We start from the raw sequence: 25,418 nt of genomic DNA on the forward strand, positions 1-25,418 counted from the left end.
AAAAGTGAAATACTAAAATTTAGTGGAGCATCACTATATTGCTACATTAATATAGTATCCTTCTATATAGCCTTCAGTATACATATGATGCTAAATCATCAGGTTACTGTCACTTCATCAAGAAAAACAAACTAAACCAAACCAGGAAATGCACACACAAACACGCAAATACAGAAAAATCTGGAATAAAATTCAGGATGACATCCACATTTCCCAACATTCATGATTGCTGACATTCAAATTATTTGAAAAACTGAAAGCTCTTCTTCACAGCTTGTTCCTAAAATATTTAAAACGATGCAGGCATGAGCAGTTGTGTTTTGCTGATTGAACCCTATCTATATGCAGCTACACTTCCTCAGGGAATCAGTCGGCTTCCTTTGGCTCTCCCAGCCCTGTAAGAGCTCCATCTTCAGGAGAGAGATACAATTCAACATTCAAATCTCATTTTCTACACAGAAATAGTTTGTACTGATACCAATTAGAGACTTAACCAGTTCTTGACTGTCCCATAAATATCCCAAGGAGTTTTTTGAGTGGTTCTAACTTGAATAAAGTCTGCTAAGCAATGTACCTGCTATGACAAACATTTGCATTTCAGTGGACTAGAACTTTTGTGTAGCTTTTCCACTCTCTGTCGGCTGCAATAGCTGCCAGGAGAACTAATGAACAAAAGACATGAAACACTCATTCAGTTCAGCTGCAAGTAATTCCTGTAACCCGTGTAAATACAGGGATAAAGGGGCTCATTGGATCTCACATAAGGGGAAATTACATGAGTGAGGATTACAGATGCAAACCCTTCGCCATACATTAACTAATAGTCAACACTGAAATTAAATATTGGGTCAGGACTATTTTTTGCCTATCTTTAGTACAACGTATGCTTCTAGGAAAATTTTATCTGAAGATACAATCACATCTGGATGTAATTTTATTTTTATTCTCTAATATTTTCACAATATTCCACAAGGTGCCATTAATGGCACTAACATCTTAAGCTTGCCCAGCACTAGTTATTTCAGCTATTGCCAATAAGGTCTTCCAGCAACAAGTTCTCCGAGCATGGATGAGTTTTAATGTGACCTGGGAAGTTTCTAGCTTTGTAAAATCTCCTTGTGGGGTTTTGCATCTTCAGAGATTCTGCTGAAAGAGGCTCTTAAATCAGAAATATGAGGCAAACTATTCACTGCCAAACATATTCCCCTGCAGTTATTCAAATTCATGTAATGCTGCTATTTTACTAGTTGTCCTTGAGAAGGTTGTTTACTGGTTGTTTCTAATAAAATAGTTAGGCAAAACTCATTATTTGTATCACTGAAATTTTAATTAACAATACAAAACTTACATATGCCTTTTAAAAGGACAAAAACATATGTGGGAGGGCATGTTCTTTCAGATGTCATCTTAGAAAGGAAGTGAAACTAAAGAAATGGGAAAATAGAAAAGGGAAGAAAACACATGCAAATTTTAGATTTTCCTGTGGGACTCCATATAGTAATACACTTCCTTTGTCCTTTTGTAAAGTCAGTTTTTTTGTTTGGTTGCCTTTTTTTCCATTGGGTTGTTTGTTTTATTAAAGAACTTTCCTCCAACTTGTGCTTTCATACTCTCTAAAATGTGTTTTAATATGTAATTCTCCACAGGAACTGTAGATGGGGATCATAGTCAAGTTCAGAACACATAATCACATTTCAGAACAAAGAGCAGCTGGAAGCACAGTGCAGTGGAAGTCAGACAGAACTTTCAAAGTGTGTTAGTGTCATACATTTTTGAATTCCAGCATTTTAAGACTACTGACAAGCACAAAACATGAAAGTTCCTTGGAAAGAGAGAGACAATGATATGAAAATGATAAGATTGTCATTTAATTACCTTTAAAATACTAAACTTACTCAAGAATGGAGCACATCTTCATACAGTGCATTACAGGAAACAGGATTCTAGAGAGCCTCAAAGTAACACAAGCAGAAAAGTCTATGCCCTGAAATTATCTCAGTGTGACAGATATTTTTAAAAGTTACAATAGTTATTAAAAAGCTTTCAATAAAAAGTTTAAACACATTTAAGTTTCAAAAGAATATTTTGTACATTTTGGAAAAATATAACATTTACATAACTGAAACATAAGTTATAGTCTTTGAAGTTTGTAATTATTCATACATTGTCTCATACATTTTCTTTTAATATATCCTTTTCTCTGGATTGTAAATCCAATGCAAAAGTATCATTATTCTGAAGAACAGCTTGTTTCTGCATTAGTTTCCTGAAAAGTCCATTTGGATTTGCAAGTAGTTCCTCATGTTTCCCACATTCAAGAATTTTACCCTGGCCAAGGACTGCAACGGAATCAGCATTTTGAATAGTAGACAGACGATGAGCAATGATGAGGACTGTCCTCCCTTCCATCAGCCGGTCCAGAGCTTCTTGCACTAGATACTCATTTTCAGCATCCAAAGCACTAGTAACAAATGGGGTGGGGATGGGAGAGAGGAGGAGATTTGTTATTGTAAGGCAGGTTGATTTTGTATGCATGAAGCTTATTTTGCCAAAACTGCAATCCCTCTCTATTTGTGGTGAAGATGAACCACTGGAACTGCAGGAAAGTTTAATGAACATGCTCAGTGCTCACTTCCAAGTTATAGGCATGACATATTCTCATATGCAAAAATAAGCATTGAGAAATAACACCAAAGTCGGTAGGTGGAAAAAAAATCATTTACACTGCACAATAATCCTATTTATTTTACACGAGGATCTAATTTAAACTAAAGATCCAAAGAAGCCTTAAGCAGATGTTTCAAAATCATGTTACATATTATGAATGTAACTCCATGAAAAATCACAATGTACCAGCTATCCTTTCTGCTTTGCATAAACACCTTTTATTATAGTTTCCTAAATAAGTCACACATTCTAGAAGGCACATTCTTTTTTGTGACTAGAGAGCAATAAGGGGCTAGATAATGTATAACGAGAAGAGAAGAGAAGAGAAGAGAAGAGAAGAGAAGAGAAGAGAAGAGAAGAGAAGAGAAGAGAAGAGAAGAGAAGAGAAGAGAAGAGAAGAGAAGGAACAATTCCCAAATCTGAGTTTTACAGGTACATAATTTCTAAGTTTCTTTTTCTTCTTACCTTGTTGCTTCATCTAACAGAAGAATTTTAGGATTCTGAAAAAGAAAGTAAAATTGGTTATAATAACAATTAAACAAGATCTGAATATTTATGTCAATAGAGAAGAGGATTCATATAGCTTAAAACTCCAAGTAAGAGTACCTACTTCATCAAAAGTATCATTCAAAGCATTACTTCTAAGAAATCTAAATGCTAAGAGGACAAAACAGAATCAACACTCCTCCATTTTCCACATTTTCCAAACTAAAACAGCAGAATACTATTCCTGGACAACCATTTGAAAGATACAAACTAAAGAGGGGAGATGATTTTTAAGGCATTCTTGGCAGCACTGTGGTCAAAAGTTCTACATTCTTATGTGGCTCTTTCACAGAGGCTCAGCTACCCTCTGCTTGCAGTCAGTCTGCTATATAAAACTGTCTTAGTAACTGAAAGTAACAAAGCCCTACCAACAAGCAGTATTTCACTCACAGGTAAAACACACAGTACTTAAGAACTAGCATTTAAGAACTTCTCTCAGTTAGATTATAAAAAAAAAAAAAATTGCCAGCACTCAAATCCCTTAGAAGAATTCACTACTAAATTACAGAAAATAACCAAACTTCCTTGATAAAGTTGAGAGTAAAAGCTTTACTCTTTATCTGGGACAGACAGGACTTCACTGCACCCTCAAATATCCCAGTATATCAACTACTCATTTATTTTTTATAACCTTTTTACTTCCACAACATTAAGTCTTTAATCCCATGAACCATATAAAATGCATGGCTTGAAATACAATCCGCTTTTCAGCATTAGTGGTAAAAGAGAACAGGTGTAATGAAATTCCTATTAATCTAGCAGAACTGGGCATGCCAGGATGCTACAGACACCTGTGTGGCTCAACATGAATGTAAACTGTGTTCAGCAAGGATCAAAACTTCCAGCTGAGCATCAGCACCAAACTGCCTCCTTGCAAGGCCCCGTGGCTGTCCCTGAACCAAACTGTCTGTTGTTCTGATCCTCAGAAGCCCCCTCAAATTTGTGCAGCACAGAGCTTGCCCTGAAGCTAGACCCACACCAATCTTCAAAGAAAAATATGACACTACATTGTGCCTGAAATATCACCTTGGTCCAAATCCAGGCCACCTCCCCTCAAAGCTAAGACAAGGCATCTGAAGTCCTAGTAAACTGCAACCCAGAAAAATTAACCCATGAATGATAGAGATCTGAACAAGACATGTCATATATGTGTTTAATAGCATCACATTCTTAAAGTCTTCCTTCATCCTTGACCTCATCTTATGGAAATGGGCCATTTTACAATGATTTAACATCAGTCTTGGCAAGAACTATCAAAAAACATGGCTAAAATATAGGGAGAAGCACTGACATTAAAAAAGTTGTCATTAAGTCACTCAGCCCTTCATTAACATAAAAGATACAGTTTTCCCTTTTCAAAATATCTTCCTACCTCTCTCATTGAAATACCTCCTCCTTTTTAACCTCCTGCTTCCCCCCAAGAAGTAATTAAATAGTTGGGTGCTGGCTTACTTTGAGCAGAGCTCGAGCAATTGCAATTCGTTGCTTCTGTCCACCTGGGGAAAAATAATCAGTAAACTGAAACAGGAAAACAGATGTCAGGTAATTTTAACTGAATGTCTGGGCTGAGCAAAATTAGGTCCATGTAACTTAGTGGAGAATGGAGGTAAGGGGTGGATTCTCTTAATACTTATGGCAGGCTACAGCTTGGAGAAAAAAGTGGTAACAAAAAATGATGGCATTTTTACATCACTCAATAGCATAAAGATTTTTAAAATAAGCAAGATAAAGACGTACCTGAAAGCAAAATTCCTTTTTCTCCAACTACAGTGTCATACCCTTTTGGAAAATCTCTGATAAAACTAGCAGCATTAGCTATTTCAGCAACTTTCTGAATCTCCTCTGCAGTCACAGTAGAAGGATCCTCTGCACCATAGGCAATATTTTCAGCAATAGAACAGGAGAAGAGAATTGGTTCCTGACAAATGCAAACACATAACTGATATGGTAGATCTGTAATTGCGTGCATGTGTTATCTAGTATGTCAGATAACATAAATCCCACTTACATGACCCCACCTACAATATCCATAAAAATAATACATAAGCTAGAGTTAATTGAATAAAAGACTAATAAAAAACCTCCTCCCCTAACACCACCGTGGACAGTGAAAACCAATTAAAAATTAAGTTGCTTTTTTAACTGACAAAACATAACTCTCAATTCCTAATATTTTAGGAAGAGTTTAAGAAGAGCTATACATTCAAACATCAAAAGCCCTTCCTTTGTATTTTGCCTCATACAATCACAATGGAAGGGATGGAGCACCTATCCTGTGAGGGAAGGCTGAGAGAGATGGGGCTGTTCAGGCTGGAGAAGAAAAGGCTCCAGAGGGACCTGATGGTTGTGTTACAGGACTTAAAGTGGGGGCTCTAAGATGGAAACACTTTTTAGCAAGGCCTGTTGTCATGGGACAAGGGGTGATGGTTTTCAACTAAAGGAGAGTTGGTTTAGATTAGATACAAGGAAGACTTTTTTACAATGCAGGTGGTGAAACAATGGAAGAGGTTTCCCAGAGAGGTGGTGGATGCCCCATCCTCAGAAACATTCTAAGTCAGGTTCATTCAAGCATGGGGCTCTGACCAACCACATCTAGTTGTCCCTCCTCAATGCAGGGGGATTGGATTAGATGAGATTTAAAGGTACCTTCCAACCCAAATTATTCTGTGATTTGCAACAATGATGATTCTTTTCTTAATCTCTACACAGATTTTATGGCATTATGTGCATTTAATTTGTATTCAAGCTTGCAACAGAGAACTGTGAGATAGGACAAGTGATGTACAATGGGAAAATGTCTGAAACAAGGTAAGTGAGCTCTGTTTAAAAAGTAGAGTCATGTTATTTCAATACTAGTATTGACCTCCTACTGGTAATTTAAATGGAATAGATTCTTTCAAAAAGAAAAATGCTAATATGCCAATAAGAAAATAATTTTTGCAGAAAAGCTTTTGGTGGCATTATTACATAAAGAAGTTGTTTTGAAATGCAACAAATACCCAGTTACTCTTATACTTTTAACCAGAACATCAGCCTAACAGTTAATTGCATTGTGAAGTATCTGGGGAGACGAGAGAATGAACATTTTAATTGATGAAATAGCTTATTTTTAAGATGCCATTGACTTCCAGAGTCTGGAGGTTGCTAAGAAGGTGGCACTATAAAATAAGTGTGTGCTACCTGTGCTGTATTTTCATGCTTTCCTAATGGAGATTATGGTTTCCTGGAAACTACTCAGAGCACAGAAGGTCAGTTTTTTAAATGGCTGTGTAAAATATGGTTGTATGACTTTTATGAATACAAAAGGTAATTAAGTGTTAAGATTTTTGTTACTTTCTTCAACAAATTGCAGCAAGCATTAGGTTGGTCATACCTACACAATTTACAGTAATTTACCTTCCAGTCTCCACCTGCACACTTTTCATCTAAACTAACATTTTGGATCTCTGTGATTATGTAAAACCAGACTATAGAATACTGGAACTAGCTCTAAATACTTATTTTTAGGACAAAGCATGTGCAACAGCAGTTATGGTGAGATGGAGGGATTTCACTGAGAAACAAGATATTGGCTTTTTTAAAAAGAAAGAAAGTGAGGAAAAGCTAGTTGATCACAACATTTCATCCACTTGGATTTTTTTTTCTTGCTTACCTGACTTACTGTTCCAATCTTTGTCCTGAACCACAGTGGATTTAACTGACGGATATCAAAGCCATCAACGGTGATAGTACCTTAAGTTAGGAAACAGTGAAGTCAAGTGTGTTTGACACGTACTGAAAGAGTCTGAAGGAACAGCTGAGAATGACAACCCCTGGGGAATCACACACTCTATGGTGAATCAGAAATGCAAAGCTATGCAGGCACCACCACAAGGTAACAATACACCCCAGAAGGAGACATGGACCTCAAGCACAAGAACCCCAACTGTTTATAAGGCTTATCTGAGATGCAAAGCATTAATTATTGAAAATGAGAGCAACACACAAACCATACCTGAGATAGGATCATACAGCCGCAGCAGAAGGGATACAATCGTTGATTTCCCTGTACCACTTGGGCCAACGAGAGCCATAACAGAGCCAGCTGGAATGGAAAGGCTGAAATCTTTGAAAATTGATACTTCTGGACGTGTTGGATATGCAAATTCAACATTCTTGAATTCCAAAGCACCTCTGAATACATCTTTGCCTAATGTGATTCCCTCTATAAAACAAAGAATAAAATACAAAAATGTGAATAGAAACAAAAATTAGCTCACCCCTCCTAGAACTTGCTTTACAGACACTCAATAGAAGTATCTATCTCCACATTCAATCTATGGATAACTGCAAGCCACAATTCAGGACCACAGTGGTTATATTTCAGCCATGAGTGAATCAGTGTGGTATACCAATCATTCCTAAATGCAATTTCAGGTTGGTCACCAGCACGGAACCTGCAGGCTACCTACAGCAAGAGGGAGATTTTGCATCTTGCTAATACCTAACCACTAACAACAATCACTTCTCATAGAATTATCTGAATTAGTGAACATACTGTAAACAATTAAAGCTTTGTCAATTAGGAGCAATGAAATAAAAAGGCAATTGGTGAAGGCCAAAGTCCCGTTGCCACAGAACACAAAAAGATAAACATTGCAAATCATTTACTGCCCTTTCACCGAGCCAAAGTCACCTGAAGCACCCTCCTCTGAACAAGAAGAGTTCCTGTCACTGGAATAAAGCTGCTGCTAGGTTTGTTGCACTAACAGACAGTTTTTAGTTTTATTTTCTCCTTTCAGTGGAAAGCATATTTAATAAATTCAAATACCAATCAGAGGCCTAACTCTTGGGCAACAGTTCACTGAAATGAAAATTTCACTTTGTGAAATTTTCCATCAATGAAACCACCATGAATTAACAACTACCAAAGTTAAATAAAACCAGCTTCTTTCTGGAACACAGCATTTGACTTAAACAAGTATCTTAATATCATTACTAGAAAAAGCTGATAAACAGTTAAGACAAAGACATTTTTTCAAGCCCTGTTAAAACCCAGCGGCACATATCCATACAAAGCAAATTAACTGGACAGTGGGGCTGCATTCTCAAAAGATGAAGTTCCCACCAACTTTGTAAAAACTGGCAGTACTAGAGCAATACCCGAGTCATGCTTGTTTGTGCTGGAGAAGCACAGCTCAAACCCTTAATTCTTTTCAGATGCAGCACACAAGTAACTCCCAACCAGCCATAGCATAGGGTAGCACATGCCAATGTTTGGTTAAACAGTGACTGTGGATAGGAAACAAAGACACCCATCAGTAGCAATCAAGATTTCACTAGTTCTGCTCTTTTTTTCCAGGTTTCTATTTCTTCTCCAGGCTTTCAGTTTAATCATAGTAGCCTTGGAATGGAAAAGGCAAGAGCATACAATTCCAGATTACTTCTTTGACTTTAACCAATGGACATACACACTGTAATGTTTCCACAATAGCCTGTAAACCTCCTTTTCAGAAAAGAAATGTGTTTGCTAAATCCCGTGTTAGCAGCATAATCCTTATTATTACCACAGCAGCAAGTAATCACTTAAGTCTCAGCTGCAGTTATTGCACAGTCTGTCCATGGCCTGAAACACTGAATCTACTGCAATACAGGTAGTCTGCTACCACAACTCCTTCCTCTATATATCATTGTAAAAATATCTGAAAGCTATGTACCTGTCTCTTGTTTGGATTGTAGACACAAGAAAAAAGACACTATTATTGTTTCCCAAGATATCTGCTGTCACCAGCAACAACCAGAGTTCTGCAAAAATAAAATCTTGCCCCCTCAAATAAAGAAGAAATGTGGGTAGCATTACTGCAAGGAGAAATGTGCAAATCACTCCAAAAGCAACACCTGCTGTAGTTGCACATCCATACTATTCCAAGAAGCAGAACTCCCTCTATCAGCTGTACCCTTTACTTCCTTTTATTCCCTAGTCATGCTTCAGTCCCTGATTCCTATGGCAGAACAACCCAAAAACTCAGTTTAGTATGTGTTGTTGAAAGGCCTCAAATTGCGTGTTTGCAAGTTAGGATTCATACCAACATGTCTTACTATGGGCTGATTTTCACTGGATCAGTATGAAATGTTTAAGCTTGCAATACTCTTAATGAAAACCACCTGGTTTTGAAAGCTTCTCTGATCATTTCTGAGCCATTAGAGATGAGCATGGTAAACTGTTCAGTGGAAATATGAGATACAGCCATCTCAAAGAGCTCCTCCCTCCTCTCCTTTTTCTTCTTTCCACTCTTTTCACTCTAAAGCTGAATCAAGAGGAAGTAGTGATGACATCAACAAGAAATTCCAAAAAGCTAGAAATGACCATGTCCTCAGTCACATAAATTAGAAAGTAATATGATTCAAAATCATATTCTGAATTAAATAAATAAAAAATAATTAAATCAAAAGTAATTAATTAAATAAGCTTTTGGCTCTAAAATTTTTTATTAAAGAAAATTTTCATCATCTGTTTCATACTTAGGTAAAATCAGAAGGATTATGATTTTTTTTTACTATATTTAGTTTCTTTGAAAATTATCTAAGTCAGTACTACCTTTAAGTGTTACACACACCATTCTAAAGTATTGCTGACCTATAAGACAAAATCAACATTTAAACAGTAACAAACCAAGAACCTACCATTAAATGGAAGTTGGGGCTTCCTTTCAATAAGTTCCCAAAGACGTCCACCAGCACCTAGTCCTTTCATAAGCTCAGAATAAAAGGAACTTAGACCTAAACAAAAAGCAGAACAGTATTATGCATCCATATGCAATGGAAGACATAGAAGAGATAAAATTAGCATTATACTTTTCAGCAGCAGCATTGAAGGATCAGATGTGTAGAGAATCTTTTATTCCAACAAACTGTTAAAAGTGTTAAATCCTATCTAGTCTCATTTGAGAGCTGCCAATAACCCTTATTCACCATTCTTCTTTATATCTGTAAAACAAATCACTCTGAAGAAAAGAAAATGTTAATACACTCCAGCTTATGTGTATACACTACAGCCTTTTCCATTCACCTGTCAGGAAGAACAGCATCCAACTTTAGGAAAATGGCTTTGCATTCAACCAGCTATATTCCCAGATCATTCAGTAGGACAGAGCATTCTGAATGCTCTTCTTTGTCAGATAGGTTTACACTAATACAGGGGAGCCTGGCTGAGTCAGCCACAGCAGAGAGGGGGCACAAACCCCAGGGCTGAAGTGATGCTTGAGAAGGTGTGTGGAGAGTGGACAATGGAAAGAAATGTGTCTCCCATGCCAGAATACTTCAAACAGTACTGAAGAAAGCAAAAGCTAAGGATGAGGCCTGCACATAGTTCTGGGTCCCAGCTCTTAGCAGATGTGTGATCATCTTGAAAGTAGCTTGGTTGAAGGGCTTTCCAGCTGACATAAACACAGAAACTAACACAGAACCAAAAATTGAGTAGTACATAGATATAAGATGTCCAGTTTCTTAAATTTTTGTGTGCCTTTAAAAAGAAAGACACCAATTTCATGATCTTTGAATTCCTGGAAAGTGCTTAAGAGTTATTTCAGGAGGGCAGAAAAACAAAGGTGCATATAGAAATATGTATATTTAAATATATATATAATGGATTTACTGGTTTACTTTTGCAGAGCAAGAAGCTCAGCTCAAGTCTGTAAGTGAAAGCAGGGTGCTTCATCATGGTCCTGCTGAGGACTATCTGAAAGTTTGCAACTCTAGAGCCATGGTGAGAAGCTGTCTGCTTGGAAAAAAGAGCCAAAGAATCACATCCTAGAGCATAAGCCTCACAGAGCAACTTTGAACTCAAACACTGAGGTTTGCAAATCCACAACCACTCATAAATAAATCATTATATAATATGGACAGCAAACACAAATTAGAAAACATTTCTGTTTTTCATAACCCATGTCCTGTGTTTGGAAGAAAACACAGCAAACTTACAACAAAGAGGGGCAAAGTCACAGATTATGCAGTGAACTTCACAGCTGTTGCATCGACTCCTATATATATTGATGACATATACAGAGCAGACTTAGCCCTTGGAAGATTTTTATGCCTTGTAGGCATCTGGGAAGGCAGGCCTCTTGTGGCAAGACACCTCTGCTTTAGAGCCCCCATGAGAATGAGCTCTGTGCAGAACTACATTCTACAATAATCTAACCTAGAATTTAAAAATATGTTTTTATAGCAAATGAAAGTTAATTCAATGATATTTTTAGCAGTGCTTCTAATCTTCATTTATTTAATATTAGCTTGCCCTATGTTTTCAAAGTGTCAGGTATCTTTTCATTGACCAAACTTCAATGATTTAAGCAGAGAAGAAATGAGGCTGATAGTTGGAATGGGTGCCATTGGAATTTTGATATACAAAGAAGCAGGTTTGTTAAATTTTGCCTTCAAGCACATCTCTGTGCTCCCTGTGATATCAGGCCTAGTCTTAAAAAAGAAAAAGCTGCATTGCCCTCCTAGTCTATCAGAATGAACAGGCTCATTTTAAAGAAGAATGCTTCCAGTAAATTGTAGAGCTTCTGAGCAACTTATCTTCATTTTTGCCTGTATGCAGCCATGAAGACAGCTCTGACAAAAAGATGAACAGCTTGTTGCTGGGCCAGTAGATTAGTGTGTGGGCTTCCGGGGGGAGTCAGTGAGTAAGGAAAACCAGAAAGTTAGCACTCAGTGCAGTATTCTGCTGGCACTTTGTTTACTCTTCCAGTTGAGGACACTCTATACTGAATTACAGCTAAATGTTACATGCCTTTCTAAATTGAGTATGCTTAACATAGACCCAAATATTTTATTGCTTTACACAATACAGCAGGTATCTTAATTTAGACCTTAATAAAATTAAAGTAATATATACTGTCACATGCACACATTGAAAAAAATGACCTTTCTTCTGGGGAAAAAGAAGGCTTATATTAAGTTACAGATTATTATTTTCATTAACTCTTCAGAAAAAGAGTAATTTCTTGAGAAGTTCATTTGGAAGACTTTTTAAGAAAGTCAGATTTTTAAAGAGCTTCTTCCTTCCCACTCCTATAATGACTGTAATGCTTTGAAGTGAAGAAAATGTATTTTCCCATTCCATACCTCCAATGCTTATGCCAACCCAGAAAGCATACATTAGGAAAGAGGAGAGTTCACCAACTGTCATGTAGGCACTGCCCATTAGTAATCCTCCTTTGTATAACACTGAGAGGACAATTAAGTTTCCAGAAAGGCCAGTCTAAGGAAAAAGGAAAAGGCAGATTTTGTCACATACATCTTAAATTTCATCTTCTAAAATGTTGTTTCAGAACTTTCCTTGTAATGAAAAGAACTCTCACACTATAGGTATCTAGACTTTTGGAGGACTGAGGTAAATTCAACAATTCTAATGTAAAGCCAGCCAACAGCCAGCCAGACATCCATGGCACTGTGCTATCCAACAAGTGTTCAAAAAGCAAGCAGCTCTTTTTTGGCTTTTTTTTTTCCCATGGTGGAAAGGAACACTAAACATTATTCTCAACCATCATTACCAAGGAAGAATTGATAGTCTGCAGTTATGTTCCAGTTTTAGAGTTCAATTAGACAAACAGTTATGGAAAAATCCAAGCCTTCCTCCCCTACCTGTGCACTCCCCACCTTCCTATGATTGATGCTCCTCTCACTGGGGAGCCAAACCTCTAAATGCTAAGGGTAGGGGAAGGTCTCCACTGGTTTCATTCCTTGAATAGAAGGTGTGGCCTCAGATAAGTAGTCCCCTGCTATGGGGTGTGGTGCAGAAATTGAGGCTTATAGTGACTTTATCATACTGTTTTATCTTGAGATGCAGTTTCACAGCAATTTAGGCTTATTTAAGTCCAGTCTTCCCACAGTTTTACACGTTCAATTTATTCTCAATCATTTACTTGCAGATTTTTAAGTATCATAGGGAGTTTTAAAATAATTGACACTTTGCATAACATGGTTGGCTTACTTTCATTAAATATACTTACTGCTCCAAAGAAGCCTGCCCGAGCTAGTGCCTCTTTTCTAGCCAGCTGTAGCACATAATCAACTTTATTTGTATACTTCTCCATTTCAGCCATTTCTTGCCCAAAAGCTCTAACTGTTCTGATGTTTCCAATACGCTCTTCAGCTAACTGCATTGAAGCAAAGCACAAAACAGATCCACAGGGACACACAATTTGAAATGCTCACATTACAGATCACCTGAAAGTTAAACCAATATCACTTCACTAATCTACATATCTTTGGATAGCACTGGAAAATTTCTCATGCCTTCCTCTCCCCACCCCAAACCCCATTTTTTAAATTCTATTAAGTTAAAAGCAAACTGCATGCCCAGGCAGTTAAAAAAAAAAACCTCAAGACTGTCTTAAGTGCTAGCAGAGACAGAAAAATATAGCAGTAGGGTTAAAAAATTTGGTGTGAACAACACCCATAGGGAAGTTACTATTCACAATATGTAATAAAAATGTGGGAAGGGAAAAAATAAAGATTATCTGTTCCATACCAAGTCATGAAAAAAGCCTGCAGTTATTTCCTAAAACAATTCCACTCATTTGATCAAAGCAATGCTGGGAATTAATTTAGCCCAACTGTGAATGTCTCGTTTCAACTTAGTATTTTAACTTCTAAACAGCAAAGTATTAATTCTAAAATACCTCAATTGTAACCAATTACACTAAGTTGTTAATGGACATTGTGATGGTCTTAGAAAAAACAAGTTCCCCTTTTGTAAGTAAAAGTATGATACAAACAAATAATTCTCCTTCTTTCATCTCCATTCAACCTGAAAATTTGAATGGAACACAACAATTGCTTGTTCATTTGAAGTCCCAGACCTGGTTTACAAAGGCACGAGCTTCCCACCAACATAGTCTGAAGAAGACAAACAGAAGAGGGCTAATCTTCCTTTCACGCAGTTCTACAAAGGACATCCCAAGTTTATGACACCTGGCAACTGTGACTATTTTAACTACAGCTTTCCTAATTATATTTCCATGCTTTATAATAATGTTTCCCCATGCTAAGCCTTTGAGGAAAATGTTTAAGAAATAGGCCCCATAAACATTTAAGAGCTGACAGTAAGATCAAGCATCAGGGATGCACTTCAGAGATGGACTTGCTAGCAAAGGAAGCATTCATCTAGTATGCTCCAGATAGCTTCAAACTCAAAACCATAATCCAAGTGGTTTCCAAATCCAGGTACCAACTTCCACAGGACTTCATAGGCTGATTTTTTTTTTTTCTCTCACAAAGCTAAAGCCTAAGCTTCTTGTAATTTCTTACATTTCCAAATTCTCAAGGCCTAGTATCTCAGTGTTATATTGCTACAAAGGAAGCATGATTGTTTTTGAGGTCTCTGAATAAGTGTTACTGACATTTACCTGTCTTACTACTCAGGTGCTAAACTACAGTGTCAGAACTAACAGTACAACTGTCTTCAGAAGATCTGTAACTTTTGAGATATTAACTTAAATACATTAGAGCAACTTTAAAGTTAACTGGAAAGGTTACCTGTGTTGCTTCTGCAAGAGAATCTTGAGTAACTTTAGTAAGCTTTCGCAAGTATCTGCCATAAATCACAGCCAGGACAGCCAAGGGTGGCACAATGCTCAGAACAAATGCAGCAAGGCTAGGGGAAATAAAAAACTAGAAGAAAAAGGTATTGTGAGAGTTTAGCATTCAGATTAAAAATAATCCCTGGAGTACTGAAGTGCAATTTTGCTTGCTACATTTCTAAAACTAGTAGGGATTTAGTGCTGCCATGCTTTCATTTATCATGTTTTAATTTTTTTCCAGGCAAAATATCCATTCTTTCACAGCATTTGGGAAGTTAGAACAAAGGACTATAGACAAAGCCATCTGGATTTAATTTCTAGCTTTCTCACTGGTTCTCTGTGTGGTCTTAGTCAAGCACCTTAACCTGCCACTAAACAGGCCTACAGGAAATCTCTTGGGGATGCTGAAAGACATAAGCTATTACACAGTTTCTAAAGTGCTTTCACAACTATTAAATAGATGGTGTAATACAGAAGCTCTGAGTAGAGAAATATCATACAGCACTTCTGGGTAACTGAGGAACAAACAGATAGAGTCACCATTACTCCCTAGCACCCACAAATGGGTGGAACAGGGTATTTAATTTATTGCTGCAAAACTTATCACTTGTAATGATCATTGCTTCTAATGAACCTAAAGAGGTTCTCTTCATAAGATTTACTGACTTTAGATCTAATGTGTTTTAATTTCAGCTTGCTTTCTCTATTGAAAACAAAAATCTCCAGAAAGATTCAAAATCAACATAATTAATAGGCTTTATAATTATTTAATAATAATATCTTCTTCCTTTCCTTGGCAAACTTATATAGTACTCCTCTTACAACCATGTAATGGCAGTATTTTGGAGCAGGATGCGTTATATAAAGTTATCTCATTTTATCTATGGTAAGATAAAGCCTTAGAGTCCCTTTGTAAGACAGCACAGAAAGCCATTCTTATCAGTGACTAAATATTAAAGCTTTGAAGTTTCATAGTGGAAACTCTTAACAGTTTCTAATAATGACAATATTGGATGCTTATTTTTATGAGGAGACTATTTGCTGTCTGTTTTTAACTCCACACAGACAGCAGAAATTACCACACCAATGCATAAGCTTAAAAAAAACTAAGGCCACAAAAAAAAAAACCCCTCAAGAGAAGTCAGATGTTCATGTAATCCAACTGACCACCAAGGAATATTGACTGATGCCCTGCCCTGTTAATGGAAGCCTCCATTAACAAGGCTCCTACATAAACATATTCTTTACTGACAGACTCAAGCAGAAAGACTAATACTTGTAAAAATCCTTGGCATTAATTAGATATGCAGTGCTGCTTTTGCTTAACCAGAATCAACCAACTTAAATGATTTCCTATCAGGCCCATTACACCATATTTTACCTGCAACCATGGGAATGTTATCACTGATTTTAGTATCTTCAGTAAGAATGGAATTCAGCAATTTGCCTACTACATTTCGCTTGGTAACTTTGGGTAGAAACAGTAGCTAATATCAATCCATCATCATCCAAATTTTGCTTCTGAGTAAACATCAAGTGGCTGGCTACAGGCACATCACCTACTGCAATAATCTCTGCATCTGTTGTAGATAACCAGTGAAATACACTCATACCCAAGAGCACACAATTGTTACTGGTCTGACTCACACTCACCTAATAGAACTGAAACAAATGTGAAACTACATGTAGTGTCAAGGAAGTAAGAGACCACCATACCATCATTCCAACCCCCACAGATGCTTGTGCTCCTGCCCTGAGCCCATCAGAAAGGTTTTCAGTCACTGAGCGGCCCAAAAGGGCTGTATCTGAAGATAAGCGGTTTATCAGCTCTCCTGTTCTGGTCTTGTCAAAGAAAGCCGTTTCTTGCTTCACAATAGAGGAGAACATGTTTGCTCTCAAACGTTTCACAATTCTTTGTCCTGTCAAAAGCATAAGTCAGTCAAGCATGACACAAGAGACTTTACATAGACACCAACAATATAAAAATCACAGGACTGCACAGCACCGAACAAGGCACGTTACAGAGAGTAGAGTCTGGTAAGATGTGTTAGATGAGATCTTTAAGATCTCACCTAACAGCAAATAAAAATGAGCAATCATTCCAGCATACTTATCTTTGCACTATTAGTTTACCTTTGCTCTGGTTAAAAAAAGGTACTGATTCCAAAATCATCTCTTGGCCATGGCCAAAAATTTGTTTAAGATCATTAGATACCCTGACTGCAAGAAACAAGATGACTCTCAGTACCACTTCTGCTTCTGTTTTTACCTGCAGTCTGCATGAGGTAGACACGTGTAGCATTAGCAGCAGCACCACATAAAAAGATTCCACTCAGCAAGGCACACAGGCTGGTCAGGCTGTCAGTGAAATTCTCACTGGGATTTGTATAAATAATGTCGATAACTTTCCCCATAAAGAAAGGAGCTGACATGGTAATGACACTGGAAACTGCCAGAAAGCCAACAGCAGCTGCAAATCAACAAGAAAAAGGAAAGTTATTCTGAACTTACAAGATCGTTAATAGTACAAATGAAATGATTTTTCACTTGAAATTTCTATTAAGCTTGCAAGTGCCAATTGAAATAATCAGCAGTCTTTGACACCCAGTGAAAGGGGTATTTTAAGCCACTGTATAAATTAACTTAGGCAAGGCATATTTTAAGACTCTGAAAAGCCTCTGTATACAATCACAGTCCTGGAATTGCTTTTCTTGTCTAATCTTCAACAGAACCATACAAAAAGGTTAACTTTCCACAGGTGTCACCCTTAGAGAACATTGACAGTTACCTAATTCTTACACACAGTCCTTCAACTCCTGTTTGGTTTGGGTTTTATTATTCATGCTTGTCACTGTATGGAAGCTTCCAGTTGTCTGTTTTTGAGGTAGCAATGGACTGAAGTAAAGATCTGATCTGAGAACTATGCAATTTTATTGGGGAAAAAAAACCCAAACAAAGCAGAAACCAAAATAACCCCCAAATTTGATTTCTTCTTAACTGAGAAATTTTAGAATTTATTTTAATTTTAAATTAAAATTAAATTAAATTTTATAAACATTCACTTAGTTTTACTCTTTACTATTGTTGGTCTAAAAGAAAAATAGTGTAAGTCTTAATTAGAAGTATATTTGCTGATGAGCAGAGCTCTTGAATCCCAGGTGCAGGATCAGCCATGGAACAGCCTGTATAGCTTTTTGAAGGTGTATCACAAAGTATGAAAATTACACTGGACCACAACTTAGCCTGTTGAACTTAAATCTGCAAAGAAATTTCTTGAGCCAAGAACAAAGTTTAATTTTAAAAAGTCAAGCCAAGCTTGGAAGACTGAGAGCTAGAAAAAACCACATCTTAATTGAAAACTGAACAAACTTGATATGAAAACCACAACAAACAATGACATTTATATAGCATCATTTTCCAAGAACCAACCACACACTTACAGCAACCATTCATAGGATTGCTGCAAAACTACTAGCAAATAATGTCTCTGAAGACAAAAAAGCATACTGTGCTGAAAAAGTCCTGAAGTTTAGATCCATTCTACTGAGCTTCTTGTATCACTTCTGTGATGAAGACAGCAGCCAGCCTCCCTATTGCACACTGCTGTAAGCAGTATTTCTAACACCTGACAGGTGGTTTGATGCCTCTTACCACCTTCACACACATGGAAAGCTTTGTTTCAGTTTGTTCTTGAGGTGTAAATACAATTGTGTACTTATAAGGAAGAATTCAGTGTACAAAAAATGCATAGCTGAAGCCTGTCCCTCTTAGCCAAGATTTATTTGTAATCTTTCCCTTGTGTTACAGTCCAGCCAGCAAGTGTGTGAAAGATACAGGATTTGGATCTTTAATTTGAAGCTACAGAAACTATAAGAAACCAGAGGAGAAAGTGAAAAACTTTCTGGTGCAAAATTATTGATCTATGCCATAGGCACATCTCATAAGGATATTACTTATTAGCTAAAAATGAATGACATTATTAACAGCCTGGCAGCACTGGTGATTCAAGCTGTGAAGCAGCAGGGAAAAATCCAATAAAACCCAGGTTATTTCCTGTCAGGAAAAGCTGGTTGGTCTCCAAGGCAGCTGGAGATGGACAAAAGCATTGATTATAAGCACAGTACTGCATGCCAGCTCAGTCTCCATGAGTCCAGACAATTTCTCAGTTATGGATGGAACAGTACATATGAACTGCAGATATAAACATTCACAGAAGGAAGAGGACTGTACAGCTAAACTCCTAATATGTTTCTGTCTGGTGGCTTGAATTTATCTTCAGTTCTTCTTCATTCAAACTAGCACAGGTTTCACTGTAATTACTTCCAACAGCCTTAACTGTTGAATGAAAAGCAAATACTACTATCTAAAGCAAACTGAAAACTATTGAACTAAGCAACATACATGTCTTCATTAATTTAATCACAAATCACATGTACAATAAGGTTCCCTAACTGAAACTCTCACATTGATTATGCCAGCAGACCAAGTAGAAAATAGCACAGTTGCCAAGTGGCTGCTCTTTTTGTTTCTTTTGAAATGTTGACTAGTTGAAAAAATAGGAACCAGCGAACACTCATTGCATAGCCTCCTTCAAAGGAGCTGTCATGGTGATAACTGACTAAAGGGAGGAGTTCAATGTGTTCAGCAACCAGATATGAAGACAAGCAAGTGACACTGAAGGTTGCTGCTGATAGAAAAAAAGGTCAGAGTAAACTCTATAGTATTAGTTTCACATGACTTATTCTGTTACGCAGAAAATGACATCAAACAAAGACCCACAACACACCCTTCTATTTTTTAAAGTAATTTTTTGGTAGGCTCTGACATGACAGTAAAGAAAATGTGAGGCAGATCAGTGGAACTTATAAAACCAGGACTTCAAAGTGGCAACAGGAGCAATGACAAAGAAAGCTGGCTGCAGCAGCAGCTGAGCAACTCTCTTGGAAACATTAGGCAAACATTTTGCTTGTCTACTTGCACAGAAATCCAGATTACTGCACAAAGTGATGCCTTTATCACTACTAAGATCAACACACTCTCTGTTAAAGCCAACATGGCTTACTTCTTGACAGCAAACCTGCAACTTCCTAAGAGAATGAGGTTGCCAACTGATAAGCCACAATATTTATAAGCAATAACTAGGCAGAGCTATCAGAAACCTCTCTTCAGAACCTAGACTGACTCCAAAGAATCATAAAGTAATTTTCTACACACAAAAACAACACCAAGACAGTGAATGTTTCTAATTTTGCTAGTTTTTACCAGAGCACCCTTCTCACCCACTATAGTATCTGGAAGTGTATGAAGAGAAAATACTTGCAAGCCTGTTTGCTGAGGGGCTGTTTTGAAGACAAATACATAAGGATTTTACCACAGATGAATTAAGATCATCCAAGCCATTCAGGGATGAAAGACAGAAAAATGAGGTATTGATGAGATCTGGCAGGGCATAGTAACCAGGCAACAGGTCACAGGAGTTAGATTTTACTATTCCATAAGCTATGAGTATTACTTCCTGAAATCTTTTAGCTACTGTACTGGTTTCATTTAAATATGGAGGGCTGGTGGGTCAGAAAAAAGCTTTGGATTTGTGAGGAATATCTTTCTACCAGTAACAATGAATGTCTATCCTTTATCAGTTATCTGTGCAGTTTTACTTAATATGTGGGGAATTTTTAAGCTGAACACTGACTGGCCTTCCACAAGGGCATTTGGAGTGTTGAATAAAACCTACCACATTATAATGTGCATTCAGGACGATCGGGCTCCTCAATTGCTCTTTTACAGGAGAAAGATGCACTGGTAAATTTTATATTTGTTGGTCAAATAAAGTTAATTTCCTTTTGGTGGATCCTGAACCACAATATTTTTGGGTATCAACCCTGCAAAGGTATCAAACCTGCAAAGAGTCAGCTCTGCAAATGCTTACTACAAGATAAAAATCTTCCAGAGTACATTGTGAGCATTTAACGATGTTCTGTATTCTAGGTTAGGTATGAGTGGTGTGTTTTACTTTCTGTTAAAGTAAATTCATACATGACATCTGCACTGCATCTATTATTATGCATTAACTTTTTAGAACCATACTCCTTACATTGTTAAGAACAACGGTGTTACTGTGCTCAGAAAAATACAGTTTGCAAAATGCTAGAAAGTAACAGTATAACTCTAGGTTTAGAGGAGAAAGTATGGCTTCTTTTTTTTATCGTGCATTTAACAGTAAAGCATTTAACTTGTTCACATTTATCCTGTATAGAAGACAGTCTTTATGTCAGACCAACCTAGCTATTACTCCTTCTATATCCACAGTTCACACAGATAATGCAGCAACAACATTCCCAAGGAAATTAAGGTCTAAGCACCAAACTGATCACAGTGATAAGCAGCTACTGTTTCTGCAATATCTTACTTAAATAGCTTTGCTAACAGTTCACCCCCAGTTTAAAATAAACAACCAATTACACAGAAAAACAAACTTTATGTGATAAAGCTGCAAGGCTGCTTGGACCTTTTGTGAATTTCATACCAAACATTGACAAAATCAGAAGAAAAACTAGGGGGAGAAGCAACAAAAAGCACCTAGCCTATATTTTATTGGTGCACTGCACATAAGAAAACACTCAGCAAGTTACCTCTACATATATATATATACATATAGGAATCACGATTTTAAAACCACAAGAATTGCCTTCCAAAAAAATCAAAGTGCATCACCTGGTGTAATTTTAAAGTAAAATAAAATCCGATTATGAATAAAGCAGTGCTCTCCTAACTTAATTGAAATTTCAATCTGTAGGAAAGCAGCTATTACAAACTTGTCAAAAATTACCAAATAAAATATCTGAGATAATAATGCCTTCTTTAGGGGCATTTCTTGAATGCCTCTAAAGAAGACCTGTGTACAAAACAAGCCTTCTTACTCAGTGCACATAAAGTTTGATAGAGAGAAAGCGCACACTTTGCTATGGGATTAAAAATCTCAGAGTTCCTTGTGCTTACTTTACAATTCAATACAACTATTGTTTCCTTCGAGTGTGGTTTGGATGAAGTGCAACAGACAGATTCTCACGGGGAGAAACAAGGAGGCGGGAAGATATAAAAGGGATCATTTTGAAAAAGCATTTTTGTGGTCTCACACACACACAGCAGGATTCAATAATTCAAACAATGGCCCTGTCCTCTTCCCCAGGAACTGAATTTAACCGAAGATGCAGGTTTACCTTACCTGACTACACCAGATCGGCCAAGGAATTCCTACAACTACTTCTCTCCTTTGGTAAACTTGGGAGGTATTACGGGATTTACAAACTCCTAATCACTACACAAAACTGTGGTCACTAACAGAGTGAATTCCCACCATAGTATATGGGCTTCTTTTTACCACTTTAAATGCAAACAACAAAATTTAACACACGCGTCCCATTTAAAATACATTCATAGCTCTACCCCACTGTAGGAGTAACTGGACATGGAACATATTACAACGATACTTTTTTTTGGACATTATGACATTTGATACATTTATTTTCATTCCTAGGAGCCTCCAGAGGGTCAGAAGCTCCTGCTGCAAGAGGTGCTGTGTGCCAGTGCATGGGAAGTCTGGGCCAGAGCACACCACTTCTTCCTGAGCCATTGGACAGGGAAGAGGCCCTGCACAGAGCAACATGGGACCTTCTCCTCTGCTGCCAATCACAAGGGGAGCAGGTCACCTTCACCTCTGGGCCTGCACCTCATCAGCTGACACCAGTTCCCCAGCGCACCAAGATGGGTGAAGCTAGGCTTGCCCAACTTCCTCGTAAATCATCCTCTGCTCCCAGTCTCTTCCACTGTCCTCATGGCAACCACCTCACCTTCTGTGACTGTGAATTTCAACTCACAGCTGCAAGGAGCAGGCAGAGTATCACGACTCCTGCCATGTGGGGTGCCAGGAAAGGCACACGGCACTCCTCACTGGTACTGCTACACCCCTACGTTACCAGCCACCCCTTCTATACAATACAGAAAACCTGGAAGAACTCGGCCTTCCTGCAGAACTGAACAGCACCTGTAGAGATCTCAACACCTCTGAAGAGATCTCACAGCATTTGCTTAACAGTTATATGGACTTGAAGAGGAAATCAAATGTTTTACCCTTGGTTCATTGCTTCATATAGTGAAACTGTTAACCTTCCTTTTTTTGAATGGAGCAAACCCAGACATACTAGGTTTTTAAGGACTTGTTTCTCTGTACAGAGCTGCAACAGGAGCAAAATGCAACTATTTTAACATATTTTAGATACAATGGGTACCTGCAATTGCCCTACAACCACCTACAATGCATTTTACCCATATTTGTTATCCCTGCACTCTATAATGACCAAAAGCATTTTCCCTGTTAGCTTTTCCATCTCCCCACCTAATTACAACTTAACTACAAATTTTCCCTTAAGCAGGGTGTCAGTAAAGAATGCTACATAAATTCACTCCTCTCCCAGAATGAAGATCAACCAAACACTGAAAAGCAGTTATTACATTTCCATATTTTTTCCATCGTCATGACTTGATATGATCAAGTTGTTGTGTTAGGGTTTTTTTAAACTTTAATTCAGCCCATTTTGTTATCTTAAAAGACAAAACTGCATGTAGCTGGTTTTTAGCAACTGTGATAGCTGATTACTTAGATAAAACCATCAGCAGACTGCACAGACTAAGGATACTTTTCTCTATTTCAAAACATAATTACAAACAAGCATACCATAACCCTGCTTGTGATAAACAAGCTGGCAGTGAGTGCCCAGTAGAGTGAACTAAATTAAATTTTCAGTTATAGAGAAGCCTAGGGTCCTAAAAGCCAGCCTTAAAATAACTGATTTATTTACTTGATTAAATTTAAATGGGAAAACCACAGTCTTTTAAAACTTCATTGTAAAACCAGCAGGTAGCCCAAAATCTATAAACATTCATTTGGATCCAAATTATGTTGGCTATATAGCACCAACATGTAATGAAACTCTGTAAATATCCAGTGTGAATAAAATTTTGTGCAAAGTATTTTTTATTCCACAAACTACCTCTTTATATGTCTAACTACCTGACCTCTCCTCTCAAACACCATTTACTCAGTCCATGGGAACTACCTATATTTTTACAGAGGACTACAGGCCTCTCACTCATGAGACAGTGCACATGCTGTCTGCCAACAGAGATACCTTAAAAAACCCAAAGCACATAATAATTTGACGTTGTTTTCTTACCAACAGCTTTTATCATATTAACCTATGAGAAAAAATGTCAAGAAAAGTTCGTTTATACTATGTTGAAAATATCAGTGTTAAGGGTGTAATTTATGCAGCCACTGTGTTTTGGTTTCACTGCACAGGCACTAGACATCTTGCGAAAACATCAAAACACCTTACAAAAGTTTTAAGCAAAAATTTCTTGAGAGAGAGAATTCCAATTTATTTTTAAAAATTAAACTCATCAGGTTCCCCTTTTTACTTAATTTCATGCAGCCTTGGGCCCAAATTTATTGCACGTAGATTGTAAAGCCAGTGCTGAACATGCACAGGGGCATTAAACAAACGGAACCGAGTTCTGTTAACTTCCAAAACTTTTGCCTTCCCTTCAAAAACCAACATATTAAGAGATGGCAAAGTGAGAAGAGGGGAGAGAATGTATGTTTTTAGCTTTTCACACGTATTGAAGGCTCGCTCCGAGACCCCGCGCTGTGCTGGGATGCTGCCAGCAGGGCCGGTTCTCCAGGGAAGCACGACCTTCTCCTTCGCCCCGGCGGCGTCCGCTCCGGGGGCGCATCCCGGCCGCGCACCCCGGCCCCGGCAGCCCCTCCGGGCGGGGCGCCCGCCGCCCCCTCCCGCTCGGGCAAAGCCCCGGGGCGGCCCCGGTACCTGTCAGTCTCCGGCGCTCGGGGTGCGCCAGGGCCAGCAGCCTGCGAACCTCGAAGCGCGGCGGAGCGTCCGCAGCCCCCCGCGGCGGCTCCGCGCCCGCCGCGCTGCTCAGGAAGCGCGGGGCGCCGCTCGCCGCCGCCGCCGCTGGGAGGAGGCGGCGGCGGTGGTAGGACGGGGATCTCGGCGGCAGCAGCAGCAGCGACGGCGGCGCGGGGTGCGCCCCGCACCTGCCGGGCGGGCGCGGCGGGGCGCGGAGCCCGGCGGCCGCGGCGGCCGCCCGAGCCCAGGGGGGCGGCGCCGCCCGGCGCAGCAGCGGCAGCAGCCAGGGCAGGCGCGGCGCGTAGCCCGCCATGCGGCCGGCGCGGCACCCGAGCTGCTGCTGCGGTCGCAGGTCCCCGCCGCGCGGGTCTGCGGCGGGAGGAGGAGGAGGAGGCGCCTCCGAGCCGCCGCCGCCGCCCATGGGCCGGCGGCCGGGAACCCGCGGCCGCGCGGGCCCGGCCCGGCCTGCGGCGCGCTGATAAGGCTGCGGCTGGCGGCCTCCTCCCGGCCGTCCCGGCCAGCGCCCTCTGCCGCCGCCCGGCCCGGGAAGCGACGGGAGCGGGCCCGGGCCTGCCGAAATGGCGCCCGAGAAGACAGGGGGGTCCTCGCTAGTGCGTATAAATATCTCAAAGGCAGGTGCCAAGAGGATGGTGCCAGACTTTTTTCAGTGGTGCCCTGTGAGACAGCGATGAGCAGTGTCTGTAAGTGAAAGCAT

At 38.9% G+C, this 25,418-nt stretch overlaps 1 protein-coding gene across 1 annotated transcript; it reads right to left on the bottom strand.

Annotated features, from left to right (window-relative positions):
• Positions 1-1,307: 1,307 nt before the first annotated feature.
• Positions 1,308-25,218, bottom strand: ABCB10 (ATP binding cassette subfamily B member 10). The gene is made up of 13 exons (XM_054628678.2): positions 24,665-25,218; positions 17,050-17,250; positions 16,497-16,699; positions 14,737-14,871; positions 13,209-13,355; positions 12,322-12,457; positions 9,877-9,972; positions 7,208-7,417; positions 6,866-6,945; positions 4,951-5,131; positions 4,666-4,709; positions 3,133-3,167; positions 1,308-2,461 (listed from the first exon to the last, which is right to left on the bottom strand). The coding sequence occupies exons 1-13, from the start codon at positions 25,122-25,124 to the stop codon at positions 2,170-2,172; spliced, it is 2,220 nt and encodes a 739-aa protein (XP_054484653.2). The 5' UTR covers positions 25,125-25,218; the 3' UTR covers positions 1,308-2,169.
• Positions 25,219-25,418: the final 200 nt, after the last annotated feature.

This window comes from Agelaius phoeniceus, chromosome 3, assembly GCF_051311805.1.
Source record: "Agelaius phoeniceus isolate bAgePho1 chromosome 3, bAgePho1.hap1, whole genome shotgun sequence".
Taxonomy (NCBI): domain Eukaryota; kingdom Metazoa; phylum Chordata; class Aves; order Passeriformes; family Icteridae; genus Agelaius; species Agelaius phoeniceus.